General features: G+C 43.6%; 1 protein-coding gene across 1 annotated transcript; it reads left to right on the top strand.

Annotated features, from left to right (window-relative positions):
* Nucleotides 1–1683: 1683 nt before the first annotated feature.
* FJX1 (four-jointed box kinase 1) lies at nt 1684–6658 on the top strand. Its single transcript, XM_072619150.1, has one exon. The coding sequence runs from the start codon at nt 2675–2677 to the stop codon at nt 3983–3985; it is 1311 nt and encodes a 436-aa protein (XP_072475251.1). The 5' UTR covers nt 1684–2674; the 3' UTR covers nt 3986–6658.
* Nucleotides 6659–16419: the final 9761 nt, after the last annotated feature.

Raw genomic sequence — 16419 nt, 5'->3', positions numbered from 1 at the left:
CTGTTTCCTTCGCTGCAAAAGGGGTGGGACTAAATTATACCTCAGGTGTTCCTCAGCTCTGACATGCTTTGAATTGAATTACCTTGAACAACTGTGAGCAGTCTCCATTTGTAAGCAGGAGGAAATCCTACCGACGGCCACAAGGTGGACACCTTGCTTACAATTTGCCTAAGTTAAAAGAAACATCACAATTTAGCCTAACGAAAAAGTTAAATTAAAATGCCAAAAAGAATTCCCAGAAAAGACAAATCTAGACTTCTTAGTGGACAAATGTCTACATCTGGAAATCTGACAAACACTGTCCAAAATTTAAAAAAAAGTTTCACGTGTAGGTTGGATGGAGTGGATCAGGTTAATACGAAATGAGACTCCCAGGATAAAGTGAAACTAACTTCTATTGAAGCGCACCAACCTGGTTCACCCCTAATCAGGACCAGGAGGCTACCCAAGGAGTATTTTGAAGTGCTTCTCCAAAGGCACAACCTCTAGGAGAAACCGAATTCTCTGGAGCTGTTTCCAAAGGAAACACACATGTGCATATATATGATGTATATATGCGTATGTGTATATATACATATGTGTATATGTGTGTATATATACATACATATATATACACACACAACGAGCCTACGTACAGACAATATGTGTGTGTAAATCACCACATTGAAAAGTTGGCCATGGATATGATGGAGAGGGGAAAAAGACAACCCAGGGAAGGAGAAAGATGATGAATTCAAGTCTGCTTCATTGGGCCCTCCAGGGACACACTGGGGTGCAGGGAAGGAAAAAAAGATACAGAGTTTTGTTCTTTATTCATAAAGAAGTGGCAGAAGCTTCTGGATTTGTGATGAGGTGGCCAGGGGATTGTGTTGTTGCTCTAGTTTTATTCTTTTCAAAATAAAAGAAAATGGAGTACGGAGATGTCAAAAACCCACGGTCGAGCTTAGTAGTAGTAGGGTAGTAAAACGGCGCTGGATTTGAAGACAGAAGACCTAGGTTGAATCTACTTCCTTGAGTGACCTCGAACAAGTTACTTAATTTTTATTAGTTATTTTCCACCTCAGTCTAGGATCCTAAATTTCCTCACTTTCCTGGGCCTCAGTTTTCTCGCCTGTAAAACGGGAGAGGGTGGACCCTCAACTCCAAGTTTGGCACCTCGGATTTTGTGGGTGCCTCCCTCCAATTCCTTTCTCTTTGTTCATGTACAATAATAACAGCTCACACACACACACACACACACGGTCTATAAGGCTTTCATACTGACTCTCATTTGAACCTCAGAACAATCCTATAAGGTAGATGCTACTATAACCTCCGTTTTCTATAGGTGATGAACCTGAGGTTCAGGGCGGTTCCATAACTGGCCAGGATCACTCGTCTAAGAAGTGTCTGAAGATTAACTTGAAACCAAATGTTTCTTACCCTCTGCTGACTGCATTTCTTCAGCGTAATGTAAACTCCTTGAGGGCAAAAGCTTTGTGTTTGTGTTATGTCTTTATAATCTATGAGTTCTGGGCACAGTGTCTTGACCACAAAGGATGCTTACTAAATGCTTGTGGAATTGAACCGAATTACAAAGTGGGTTAAATAGGAAGGTGTGTGTGTCTGTGTGCGTCTGTGTGTGCGTCTGTGTGTGTGCCTCTGTGTGTATGTGTGCCTGTATGTGTGCGCGCGCGCAGATTCTAGAACTGGTGAGAGTCCCCGGCTGCCGGATGATGGGGGGAGCTTTCCCGATGTCCAGACAAGCGGGAGCTCGCCCTTTGCTCACTCGAACAAAGTTCTACGATATAGCAGGCTCCGCCACTAGACGCTCCTCATCCTCAGTGGTTCTGGGAGGATTCCCAGGGAGTTATATAAGAAAGGAAGCGTGAATCAGACATCAGAAACAGAAGAAGAAAAACGGGAGCCGCCGCCGGGAGCGCAGCTTAAACCTGCCTTTTGGGGGATGAGGGGGTGGCACCAGAAGCACCAATGTTTCCCCCATCGGCAGGGACAGGACGGGAAGACAAAGCCATCTATCGCCCGAGAACGGGAGCCTGAGACAGGGGGTATCAGCCCGTCCCCTTCCTTCGGCCTCTGGCTACTCTCTCCAGCCCCGCGCTGCTCGGGTGAGTCCGGGGCCTCCCCACCCTGAGTCCCTGTGCCAACGCCGCCTGCCCGGGTCGCTGAACTGGGTGTGGGACCCGACGATCTCAGCTGAGAGGAGAGAGACATCGCCGCTTTAAGGAAAAGGGGAGAAGGGAAGAGGGCGGTGAGGGGCGGGTGAAACTGGAGGAGGAGGAAGAGAAGGAGGGGGGATATCCCCGCTCTCCCACGTGGTCCCGGTGCCTGTGAATCGCGCCTGCCGGAGGGTCTCACAGCGAAATACAAAAGCGGCTGCGAAGCGGCTGGGAGGAGAGTTCCCAGCGCTCGGCCCAGCCAGAGCGGGAGCCGGAGCGGGGCCAGGCGCAGCAGCGGCGGCGGCAACAGTAGCAGCCTCCACCTCGGCAACAGTAGCAGCCTCTGCCTCAGACTCGGCGGCAGCAGCACCAGCAGCCCTGAGTCCCGCAGCCACCATGGGGCACAGTCGCCACGGGCCCCGCAGCTACTCGGCTGCTGGGGACGCATCGCCGCCGGGGCCCCGGCACCGGGGCTCGGCTTGAAGCAGCGGCACCAGTCCGCCCCCGGAGCCCCCATGGGCTGGAGGATGCGGGGGCCCGGCCGCGCCGCCGCCACGATCGGGCTCTGGCTCTTGGCTCTGGGTTCGCTCCTGGCGCTGTGGACCCGGCTAGTGCAGCGTGCGGAGCAGCGCCCCTTCCCCGGGCCGGAGCTTCTGCGCCCTGGGCGGAGCAGCGCGGATCGAGCGGCGTCGCCGGCTCTGCTCCTCCCCCGTCTACGGCTGGGGGACGCCCGTGGCGGCCCCGCAAAAACTTTCCGGGCGCTGCTCACCGTGCCGGCCGCCGGGGAGAGCCCGTCCCAGAGCCTCCCGGAGCGGGCGGAGCGCAGGCAGCCGGGGCACGTGGAGGAGCCTCGGTGGGGTGGTCCAGCGGCCGTGCAGGGGGGGATCTTCTGGAGCCGGGGCCTAGAGGAGCAGGTGCCCCGAGGCTTCTCGGAGGGGCAGGCGGCATCCTGGCTGGAGGCGGCTCGCGGGGCCCGGGTGGTGGCCCTGGAACGAGGGGGCTGCGGGCGCAGCTCCAACCGGCTAGCTCGCTTCGCCGACGGCACCCGCGCCTGCGTGCGCTACGGCATCAACCCAGAGCAGATCCAGGGCGAGGCCTTGTCTTACTACCTGGCCCGGCTGCTGGGCCTCCAGCGCCACGTGCCCCCGCTGGCGCTGGCGCGGGTGGAGCCGAGGGGCGCTCAGTGGGCGCAGGTGCAGGACGAGCTGCGCGGAGCGCACTGGGCCGAGGGCAGTGTGGTGAGTCTGACCCGCTGGCTGCCCAACCTCACTGACGTAGTGGCCCCCGCGCCCTGGCGCTCGGAGGACGGGCGCCTGCGGCCCCTGCGCGGCGGAGGGGGCGAACTGGCCAACCGCAGCGAGCCCGAGCTTGTGGAGCTGGTGCAGTGGACCGACCTGATTCTCTTTGACTACCTGACGGCCAACTTCGACCGCCTGGTCAGCAACCTTTTCAGCCTTCAGTGGGACCCGAGGGTCATGCAGCGCGCCACCAGCAACCTGCACCGCGGCCCCGGAGGAGGCTTAGTCTTCATAGACAACGAGGCGGGCCTGGTTCACGGCTACCGGGTGGCGGGCATGTGGGACAAGTACAACGAGCCTCTGCTCAAGTCGGTGTGCGTCTTCCGCCAGCGCACCGCCCAGCTGGTCCTGGAGCTGCACCGGGGCCAGGACGCCGCCGCGCGGCTCCTGCGCCTGTACCGGCGGCACGAGCCGCGCTTCCCGGAGCTGGGTGCCCTGGCCGAGCCCCACGCGCAGCTGCTGCAACGCCGTCTCGACTTCCTTTCCAAACACATTTTGCACTGCAAGGCCAAGTACGGCGGACTGTGACTTGGGACTGGAGCCGGGAGAGGGTGGGTTGGGGGAGGAGGGGATGGAAAGGCGCAGGACAGCTGCACTTTGGAGTGAGGATTGAACGGTCTGCTCGTCTTTCATCTGTCTGGGCCAACGCCCACTGAATGACCCGAGCCAGAAGGCTTTCAAAGATCTTTCCCATTCAGACTTCATCTCTCTCTCTCTCTCTCTCTCTCTCTCTCTCTCTCTCTCTCTCTCTCTCTCTCTCTCTCTCTCTCTCTCTCTCTCTCCCTCCCTCCCTCCCTCTCTCCCTCTCTCCCTCCCTATCTTCTTCCTTTCCCCCCTTCCACACTATCCTTTAAAAGTTCTCCAGGAGTGGACTGTGGCTAAGTCTTGTCTTCCCCTTCTCTGTTCAGGACCTTTTGATGTGCCTGGTTGTTATTTCCCATCTGCGGATCCGTATTAGCCACTGAGTGGGGGTCGCAGTTGTCTTCCTCTTAACTTGGGAGGATGAAGTCCAGAAGGGCTCCATTTGAGTGAACGGGATTCGTATTTGGTTTTATTTTTCTTGTCCCTCTCCCACCCTTTTCTAAAAACGTTAGGGAGACGGAGAGTGGATTAATTCCCATATCGAATTCTGTCATTCACGTACCACGAAACAGGCGCTTTCTACTGGTCTCTGGAGTAACAGACATGCCATTACACGCTGCAGTTCTGTTCATGTGTGCATTCTTTGTTCTAAGGATGTAACCGCTGTTAATGGCAAGGCTAAGCGGATATGGAGACCAGAGATGCCAGAAACTCAGAACAGCCCTCGCAAAGCCTCGGGAACAGATTCGGTTCCTTCCACTCATTTGTTAAACTGTCATTTGGCCTGAAAACGATGATACCGAAAGGACTGAATAAACCCAATCAAAGATAATGGATTTTCCTCCCTCTTGACCCCCACCCCTCTTACCCCCAACAAACCTGCAGAGATGTTGACAGTGACCAGTCTCAAGGAAAAGAAAAAGGGAGAGGGGGGAGAAAACCCAGTTTCATGCACTTTACTTTGCTTTTTTTTAATTTTTTATTAAAAATAATTTTTTAATTTGTCAGAATCTGCCTTCTCTGTATATATGTGCATAAACTGTTGTGTAAATACTAAACAAACTTATATTTCAATAAAAGGGGATTTAAAGTTTAGAATTTGGACAGCTTTAACTATTTGAAGCACCTGATCTCCCCCTTCCCACCCAAGTCTGAGCTGAGTAGTGAGCTGGGCTGGACTGTATTCCTTCTGATAAACATCCAGTTCTGCAAAAATCTGTCACAGTGACCTCAAAAGCTTGTAAAAACAAAGAGATTTCTAGCAATGTAGGTCACTTTAGGGAGAATTACTGAGAATTTGCCTTGTCTTTGTTCAACTCTTTACCCATTCTTCGTTGAGGATTGAGAAACAAGTGCTCTGGGTTCAGCCTGGGGGGCAGAGGGGAGAAGAAAAAAAAGCCTACTTCCTGATGAAAACTTCAAATAAAAAGTATTTGATTGGAATATATTTCTCTATTAATCATATGACAAATGTGACTGAACCAGACATTCAGGTTTAAAATATGATGAATTCCCTTTAAAAACAACAAAATACCAAATGGTCGTGTGTCCAGATATTGCATTCAGTTTTATGATTCTTCCCCACTGATACATACAGTTAATAAACTCAGCACATACTGTAAATGTGAGGAGGAAAGAAAGTAATAGCAGCCATAAATTAATCCTCTTTAATCTCTTGGTATGAATTCCAATTCATCAAGCCAGAGCACAATTTCCCCATCATCTAGCCAAATCCAGCTCTGTTGATGGGACAGGGAATGCCGCTATTGAATGAAGTAATCTTTCTTCTCAGGGAAACAATGCTGACTTTTGAGCTTGAGAAGCTAGAAATCAGCAACAGAAGGCAGTATAGCAATATTTTCCTCAGATCTCCAAGCTTGCAAAGCCATTTTTAGGGTTTGGGATTCAGCTTTTTTTTTTTTTTTTAAATCAAAGGCAGGGAGTTGTAATCATTTTATTTTTGGCTGGAAAGGCCTTTCATTTAAGACTGCTGACACAAACTGACTGGGTGACCCTGACCAAGTCACTTAACCCCTCAATGCTCTAGACTACTCTCTGAGACTTCAAGATGCAGAGAGGGTGCCAATTTGCCTACCATTCTCTCAGTAGAAATTTCTCTATATCGTAAAACTGTAACTCTAGTCTGTTCCCAATTTTTGGTATGCGAACAGGTATACTTATTCCAGCTACTTTTTATAAAAGGATCTTTGCTCAGAGATAATTTTCAGTAGAGGAATTGTTTAAAAGTCTTACATTTGGCTTGTATTTCCAACCTAAAGGCTTTATCAGAGCCTTGGTGGGATTGAATTTCCCATGGCTCTCCTCTCACCCTGGGACTCACATACAGGGGGTTGGTGTACATTCTGGGCTGCACTGTCTAGAAGCTATTGACCAGGAAGGTGAAACTGACGGAAACCATGTATGGCCATATGAGGATCAGTGGAATTGAGGATATTTAACTTAGAAAAGAGAAGATTAAGGGTGGACAGGTTTTTTCATTTGGGGCTTTTCCATCTCTGTTGCCTAAGAGAGTCAAGTCGATAATCACTGACTACTAGAAAATTAAGAGTCATGTTCTATTAACAATAAGTGCTTAATAAATGTTTGTTGATTGACTCATTTATTAGTTTTTGCTTGACTGTGAAATGTATCTGAAGGACCAGTCGGTAAAAGTTAGAAGGAAGCAGATTTGGAGTGTTGTACACAAGGATGCAAGTCAGATTTGGCCAGCAGTGGGGCATGAAACTGAGTTCAAATCCCAGTTCTACTACTGAAAACATAAATGACCTTGGACAAATCAACTTCATCTCTCTGGATGTCTGTCCTCTGTAAAATTTGGAGGATGGATTAGTTAATTTCTACGCCCTGCCCCCCATCTCCAGATCTAAGATAGTTAACTAGGTGGTACAGGGAAGAGAGAGCACTAGACCGAGAATCATCGAGACCTGAGTTCAAATTTGACTCCAGAGCCGGGACAACTCACTTAACCTCTTCCTCATCTGTAAAATGGTGTTGATAATAGCTCTTACCTCCCAAGGTTGTTGTGAGGATAAAATGAGATATTTGTAAAGCTTAATGCGCTCTATAAATGCTAGCTATTAACCTATGAACTATTTCTGATGTAACCTAATGAAATGCAGCTAAGCCATCAAGCCCCCTGGCATAAGTGTTAAATCCACTCATGTTGAAACAGAGTCACCACAAATAATGGGGATTTCCTCTTCAGTAAATACCTCCACATTACCCCAACCACAACAGCCTCTGCAAATGACTGATATGTCTTCTTCAAGACCTATTTAGGGTCAGACCTCAGATAATATAGATATAGATATATAGATGTGCATACATATATATAGAAATACATATTAATTTACCCAATCACCAGAGGATTAAAAAAAAAAAACTTCCCCCTAGATCTCATCTTCAGAGAGGCAGTACCAGGGAGACATATCTTCTTTGAGAAGATTTACTCTGAGGGGAGAAATTTCACCCAACCCTACTGATGGCCAGATTTACTTGGATATTTGGTGATGTATGTTTTACTGTTGCCTTTTGCAAGACAAAAACTGTAAAATCTCCGCATGGATTCTCATCCCTCTACCTAGGAAACCCTCAATCCAGGACAGACTGGAGCCTGGTGAATTCTTGGCTGGCAACATTCTTGGGATTCCTTCCAAACTTCTGACCCAAGCTCAGACTTGAGTCTTTGAAAAGACTGTTCAGTTTTTAACTCTGGGATCTCTTGCTTCAACCTTTTTAATTTGACAAAAATTTGTTGAGCTAGAGTAACTGTGTCCTTACACACAGATGCTGGGAATGCAGTCAAAAACCAAGCCAATCTTTGCCTTCAATCCACCAATCAACAACTATTTATTAATTGCCCGTTGTGGACATACAAGGCAGGGAGGGAATACAGTATCTACAACAGAGAACTAGAAGGGACCTAAGAGATCATTTAGTCCAACCCTTTATTTTGCTGATGAGGAAACAGACTGAGGGAGGAAAGTGACCTGCCCAAGGTCTCAAAAGGTAAAGCATCAAAAGTGAGATACCAAACCAAATTTTCTAACTACAAATCCAATGCTCTTTCCACTGAACCACACTGTGGTTAAGCTAAATTTGGACCCACTGACCCGGAGAAAATTAATAGGCATGGTTAGTCAATTAATTGATCAGAAACACATGAACCACATCCCATTGTTTATCTGGGGAGATAATCGAGTTTATTCTTCTCATAATTAAAAACCTTTTCCATATAGAAAACATGTTATTCAATATTTGGCAGTCAAATCCTGGCTCTGCCACTTACTTCTCGTGTGACCTTGGGTGAATTACTTTATCCCTCTGAGCCTCAGTTTCATCATTTGTAAAGGGAAGAGTCTGGATTAGATGGTTTCTGAGGTCACTTCCTGCTCTAAAGCCCTGATTCGCTGTGATTCCCCAAGTAGATGCTCTACCCCATTGACCTTGTTAGAATGAGTTCATCAAGAGTTAAATCTGACCTTCACAAGGCACAGGTGAAATTTAGCTAAATGCTGTGAAATGATAATAACCAAATCTGAGAGATCTGAGAATGCACTTCCTCCCACTAGCAGAAATGGGAGACTTTGGGTTTGGAACACTACTAATGGTCTGACTTGGTTGATATCTATATTACTTTTCCTAATTTATCTTCTCTGCATTTTTTTATTCTTTATCAGAGGAGATGACTCTTTGGGGAAACAAATGAAAGAGTCTGTTAGGGAATGTAGGTGACATAAAACCGACAGATTCCCAATAAAAAGAAAAAAAGATTCTCAGGTTAAAGGGGGAAATGGTATACTTGAAAGAGAACTTTAATTTGGAGTAAAATAAAAATATTGAACACCCAATCTGTTATTTACTACTTTGATGTTTAAAAGAGATCAAGAGATATAGTTCCTGGGTAATTAATCATTTTATTAATAATACTAACATACTACTAATAAAAAGATGGTTGTTGACACTTGAATACCAAAGACAATCATGGTGGTAGGTTCACAGTTTATATGCCCTTGAAAGAATGGGTGTTCTTGAGGGTGGCAACCAACACTGATTGGTTAACAATTAATGAGAGAATGAATGTTACAATGATAGGTGAGTTCATTCTAATGAGGGAGGGTCTTGGCATCAACCAAGTCTTGGTCAAAGAGACTTATCAATATACATATCCAACAGGGAATCTGCTTCTACCCCAAAACTATCTAACCAAAACACAATGAACAGGAACTCACCAATTCTTTCTGCCTGGTTAGAGATAAGTTTTCCCCAAGATTTCCTACAATAGTTGATTTCTGGATAAGGAAGTGAAAAAGCCTTTAATCCTAATTCAATTGAGTATTAATATAAGAAAGATATAATCATTTCTCTCACTACCTCTGTGAACTTGTGTGGGTCACATTCTCTTTGTAGCCACTACCTTACTAACTTCTCTGGGCTTTGGTTTCCTTTCTGCAAAAGGAGAAAGTTGGAGGTGACTCCCTCCCAGATGGCATGGCTTCTAGGGCTCCTTCCAGTCCAAAGCCTATGACTTTATCATCGCCAAATCAACCCAAAGGTGTTTCAGTACTGTATGGTGGGACACTGTGTTAAGTAATGAAGGTACAAAGATAAAAGTAAAATGAATAATCCCTGCCTTCAAGGAGCTTACATGAGAGGGCTGGACCAGACAACCTAATGTGCTTTCCAGACTGAAATTCTGTGACTATGACTGGAGCTGAAATCAGTTAGCTTTGCTCTGTCCCATCTCCCTAACCTTAGGTAGCTGTTTCTGGCTCGTATATATGTATACTGCCATAAGGGGATACAGAAAAGAGAGCACTGAAGACTCACTGAGATGCTTTACAGTACAGTTATCCCTTCCACATCAAGACTTTCCCCATCACAGTTCAATATCTCCAATTGGTATAAGGAATTAAACAGGAATTTAGAGTTTTTTGGAAGCTGCAGATGACATGCAAAGGCTGGCAGACAACAGAAAAAAAGTTTAGAAACTCAGAAATACATAAAATATATAACATCAACTTATTTCATCTTTTAATATCATAATAATTCAGACCTTCTCTGATACAATGGGAGGACCAAAAGAATTTATACAGATTTTCTAGTTCACGGGACACAGCCCTTAATCTCCCCACACCCCAAATGTGGAAGTAATAATTGTAGTCTTGACGAGTGGTTTATGAATCATCAGAATCTTAGCACTCAAGTACAATGTCCCTTCCTCTAAACTTTACTATTCAGGAAATTGTAATTATAGTAGCTGACACGTGTATAGTTCTTCAAAATTTGCAAAGCACTTTGCAATGATCCCTAGTACACATTACATGACAGTCCTTTAAATACTCTAAGACAGCCACTTAGTATCTCACTCCTGTTCTCTGTTGTGAGGTATAAAAATACTTTGAAACTGCCTTATTTCTCTTGTATTAGGAGCAAATGTGATACATCATGTGAAGTCAGTGTTATTACTAAACCCATTTTATAGGTGAAGAAATTGAGACTCAAAAAAGTTGGAGTGACTTGCTCAGAATGCCACAGCTGATGTCTGCTGTGAGGCTGATGCTAAATTCAGCACTTTCCCAATCTACCTAGATTTAACCATTTATTGAATTCAACCCATCTCCCTCACCTGCAAAATGTTCTTCAAACAACGAAGGAAAGCAAAATGACTTGTTGGGTGGGTACCTGGGTCTTCCTGACCCAGGGCTGGGGTTCTTCATCTTTCTTTGTATGTCATGCACCCCTACAGCAGTCAAGTAAAGGTTATGAACTTCTTTTCAGAAATTACGCATGTCTGTCTATCTATATGTATAGATACACTCTATACTATATATATATATAATCACACACATATGTACATATGTTGTATCTATCTAATTTATAATTGAAGGAAATGCTAAATTTCAATTAGAGGTTAGTGATAATAAAAATGTATTTTTTCCCATCTAAGATAACAATCCCCCTCTGTGAATCCAAATTAAGAATCTCTGACCTAACGAATGAAAAAAGTTTTACTCAGTCAGAAGACTTGGGTTTTATTCCCAGTGAGCCTATCTTTGGAGGCACTTTCACCTCCAGGCAGGTTGGGTTCCTAACCTGTAGAAATAGAACCTGACTTGAAAGCTGATCACAACGGGAATGACGTCCTTCTCGACACCTCTTTCACAGCTTTATTGCAGAGATCAAAAGAGATCCTTGAAGTGAAAAAGCTTGGAATATGCATCTAAGGGGCTTCATGACAGCAGCTATATATACATGTACAGGAATGTACTCCTCCACATTTTTTTTCTTCTTGTCAAGATTCTATGTAGGTGCCTCTTTTCCCTGGAGGTTTCTGGGATGGAAGTGACCCGAAACATCACAAGACATAAGTGGAAGAGTATCTCAAACAGAGCCTTGGTCCAGTCTCATTTTAGGCTGTTTTTCTTCCTTTGCAGTACAAGCAGGGCTTATACTAGCACCTTCTGCCCAGGGTTCCTAAAATGCTTGCTGTGGAGGCCAAAAAACAGCCTCAGAGACTATGCATTAGGCAGTCCCTGCCCAGGCTCAGCAGGAGCTTTCTGTCTCTATCAGTTTAATTGCTTTTTAATGGACAGAAGAGATCACAGAATCACAGAATCTCAGTCAAAAGGGACCTCAGATCAACCTTTACCTGAACAAGATTTTCCCCAACAAGTGACCATCTAACCTTTGTAAGAGGACCACAGATAGGAAGTGCCAGTTTTATTTATATTCACCAAAATCTGCCTTCCTGGAGTTTCATAACCACTGCTGCTAGTCATGCTGCCCCCCGGAGTCAAACAGAATAAATCCTCTTCTATATGGCAGCCTTCCCAGTGGCCTCCATCTTGGTTAAACTTCCCCAGTTCCTTCCCTCTAAATTTTCCCCATCCTGATGATTCCCTTCTCCAAGTGAAAGAGTCCCAGCTCCTTCACCTGACCCTCATCCAGCACACTTGGTTTCTTGCCTGTGCCTTTGTTGCTGTTCATCTTTCATTCTCAAAAAGAACTGATGACATCACAAGGCACAAGGTGACATCTTGACTTGCAATGAATTGGATTTAAATGAGGCAGAGTTTTGCAAAGTCATCAGTCTCACTCTCTCCTCCAGTAAGTGGAATCCAGTGGCAAGACATAGGTCAGGACTCTTACTGTGCCTTCTCTTTCTGGTTAAAAGATAAAGAAAGGCATCCTGTAAGAAGTAGCACCTCAGCTGAGGGACTCTGAGAGGCAAGGATGATGAGAAGAGGCTCACTGTAGAATAGGGGACAACCTGTGAAAAGACAAGGCAGTTGGAGATGGAATGGTGTATTCATAAGCAAGTGGGCTAGCTTGACTCCAATGTAGATCAGGTTAGGGAAGTCATGTGAAACCAAGCTGGAAAGATAGGCTGGCCACAGGTGGCCAAGGGGAAAATACCAAATAAAAGTGCTCGTAATGTTACCTCAGTGGCCATGGGGAACCTCTGAAGTTTCTTGAGTAACAAAGTGACTTGCCTCTCTATCAGTTTGACTTGTAAGCTTCTCAAGAGCTAAGAAGGTCACACTTTTATATTTGCGTCCCTAGTGCCTGATGGGCAAGTAGAGGGCATCATGGTGTGTAGAGTGCTGGGCTGGGCCTGGAGTCAGGAAGACCTATCTTCCTGAATTCAAATCCAGCCTCAGACACTTTACCAGTTGTGTGATCCTAGGCAAGTCACTTCACATACTTCAGTTTCCTTATCTATAAAAATGATGTGGAGGAAATGGCAAACCACTCCAGTGTCTTTGCAAAGAAGAGTGAAGCATGACCAACACAAAGAAACAACAACAGGGTCTAGTACATAATAGGTGTTTCATAAGTGCTTGTTGAACGATTGCCAACTGTGTACAACAGTGATATCAAACTCAAATGGAAATAGAGGCTACTAGCCCCTACATAATCATCCCTGTGGGCTGCAAAATAACTTTAAAAACCATAATTAACAATATATTCTCTTTTATTGTATTTGTACTTATTTTGTGAAATATTCCCCAATTATCTTTTAATCTGGTTCAACCAAACTCTTCAGTGTTGTAGGTCATAGGATACCTCTTTTGCATGAAATGTTGGAGGTAATTTAGTCTAGCCTCTAGAAAAGGAGTACTTCAGGGCTTTTTCTGTGATAGACCCTTTGACAGCATTATGGAGAGGTCTATAGACCTCTTCTCAGAGTTATGTTTTTAAATGAATAAAATAAAATGCATATGATCATGAAGGAAACTAATGCGATTGAAATAGTTACCAGATAGCAGGCTAAAATTTTGAATTCAACAATATGTTGCTTTCAGGAAACACTATAAAATGAAAGATACACACAAAGATAAAATACAGGATAGAAGTAGAATTTATTATGTTAAAAAAAAGCAGGGGTAGTAATCATGATCTCAAAATTAAAGTTAAAATAGATTTAATCAAAAGAGAAAAATTGAGAAACTACCCTGTGTCAGTAATATTATTCAATATTGTTTTAGACCATTTAAAATAAGTAGACAGTATAAAATACCTGAGAGTATACCTGTCAAACAGATATAGGAACTATATAAGAACATAAACATAAAACGCTATTTATGCAAATAAAGTTAGATCTAAATAACTGAAGTAACGTTTATTGTTCATGGATAGGTAAAGTCGACATAATAAAAAAAATGACAATTTTACCTAATCAGTCTATTTATTCAATGTCATCCCAATTAACTTACTAAAAAAAATTATCTTGCTGGTTTAGACAATTAGAGCAAAGTTGGTTTGGAAGAACAAAAGGTCAGGAACTTCAAAGCAAGCAGGGAAAAAAGTTGTAAAAGAGGCAGATTCCGCAGTATCAGACCTTAAACTATATTATAATGTGAGAGCCTTGTTGAAGGATAAAATAGATGATTTCAATAATTTTACATTAAAAAAATCTGCATATATAAAACCTATGTAGCCAATAATAGAAGGAATGCAGAAAACTAAGGGGGAAAGTTTCATGGACAGTCTTTCAGATAGGATAAGATGGGGTTGGAATATTGCTATGGTATAGGAAATGATGAGCTGGTTCATTTAGAAAAACATGGAAAGACATGGACTTACCAAGGAAGATGTCCTCCACCTTCAGAGAAACGTACGACAGATGGAAATAAGCTTGATATGGTCTTACATATATGTGTATGAGTGTATATTGTGTGTTTATAGATATCTATATCTGTATTTATATCTATCTCTATATGTCTATACACTTATATATATGTGTGTGTGTGTGTGTGTGTGTGTGTAACTTCCTTTATAGAAGGGGAGAGGGGGAGGGAGGGAAAAACAAAGAAAAACCTATAAGGAAGTAAATAAAAGCTGGGCAGCTTTAAAAACAACGTGTAGTACTTATTATATAGGTTTTCCAGAAATGGACATTTATTCTATTCTATTGAATCCTCTCCTATTCTGCTGTGTACGTGGCAATGGTTTTTCTTTTCTTGTTTTGTATTTCAGTTTCAAATAAAAATACAGAAAATACAATAAAGGAATAGTTATCAAAATATGTTTTAAGCAATCTTGTGGACCCTACGTTAAGAAGCTACACTAAGAGCGCCTACGTACATGCTTGTACACACCTTTGGGCACACCCCTCTTGGGAAGTGGACTGAAGGACTTACAACTGAGGCATTCTTTTCTTTGCAAACAGTCACCTGCTTGAATGCCTCCAGTGATGAGGGACTCCCTGCCTCACACGGGAGCTAAAAATTCTCCTCCTTGTAATTGTCCTAGCTCTTCTTTCAGAGACCCAGAGAACTTCCTCCAAGGCTCAGCCCAAGCACCACCTTCTGCTCACTTCCTGTAGACCCCACCTCCCATCCCCTAGCCACCTCCTGCCACCTGAAAAAAATTCCTTTTTCTTTATTTTGTTCATTTTTTAAAATATTGACTTATCTGTTTCTTTCCAGCCCTACCCCCACTTCCCACAATTGAACACAAATTCAATAAGGACAGGCATTGCTTTTTTTTTGTTCCCAAAGTAATTGCCATTTACTAGAGCTATTTACAATAGAAGGAGGAGAATTTAAGAATAACCTTGGAGGACCAAACTGTGTCAATTCACACAAGACTTTTTTTTTTTAAACTCACAAGGCAAAGAAAATAGAGATATGAGAAAACTTTTATTTCAAAGTAAAATTTTAATTAATTTTTATACCAATTGAAGGGACTGGTCCTTCAAGTTTAATTAAAAATGCTTGGATTTAGCATCAGAATTCAAATCCCTAATGAATAAATGAATGAATGGCTAATCCTTATCCAAAATAACAGCCCTTTAAATACTCCAGGAGGCTTCAATATCTCACTCTTGCTCTTCCTGATACAAAAACTTTTGGAAACTGGTCTTTTTCTCTTGCATTATGTTTAGATTTTCCAGAGGGAATATATTTACCAAACTGCTTTATTTTAAAATGAAAGTAGTGAGGTTCATGGGGAAAGAAGCCACTTAATATCCCCAAGTCAGATCCTACAGAATCATCAGAAAAATGGTCCTTTTCAGGTACTTAGCACCATTAACAGGATTCCCTGTTTCGTTAATAACAAAGTGACTGTTTCAGAGGATACAACTAGAATGACTTTATGTCCCTCCTGCAGACTGAGGACCACATTTAGGGAGGCCATTTATCTTCAGGTGAACTCTGGGAGATCAGAGAGAAGAGTCATAATTTTTTAATGAGGCTGTTTTTACTGATTTCTCTTCTTTTTGTCCTGCTGTGGGGAGAAGTACACTAATAAACTGTCTCCACACTGTCTAGGTGGAATTTTCTTCTCTGTGTGATTCCTAAAAGCCAAGCTGAGTGCCTGCTCATTTTATTTCTCTTAAGATTTCTCTCCATTTTTTTTTTTGCTCCATCCTCTTGACATTTCTGAAAATTCTTCATAACACCTTAATTTTTTTGCAAAAGAAGTGGGAACTAATTGCCCCTTGGAGCAAAAATGCCTTCCCCCTTTATTCAATGCCATATGGGCTTTCTTATTGCATTAGAAATTATCTTACTTCCCAATCCAGAAAATCCCATTGTCTGTGCATCTGGCATCTCTCCAATGGAAACTCACACATTTGTTGAACTGTGGAGATCAATGAGGGGTTAATCAAGGGGAAAGGCACCATTATTTGGGAAAGAATTTGGCTCTACATTAGATCTCCACATTCATGAATACAGTCCATAGTGAGGACTGCTTTCTGTTGTTAGTTTAAACTTTCTAGGCCACGCTCAAAACTTCCTGACTGGAGGTTGGAGAAAGATCTAGAAAAATATCACTGAAGGAACTGCTTGTAGAAAGGAATTCAAAGGTGGAATGTCATGTATAGGGTAGAGGTACAAGCCAAGAGA

This window comes from Notamacropus eugenii, chromosome 6, assembly GCF_028372415.1.
Source record: "Notamacropus eugenii isolate mMacEug1 chromosome 6, mMacEug1.pri_v2, whole genome shotgun sequence".
NCBI classification, from domain to species: domain Eukaryota; kingdom Metazoa; phylum Chordata; class Mammalia; order Diprotodontia; family Macropodidae; genus Notamacropus; species Notamacropus eugenii.
This window is presented reverse-complemented; position numbering and strand designations above follow the sequence as displayed.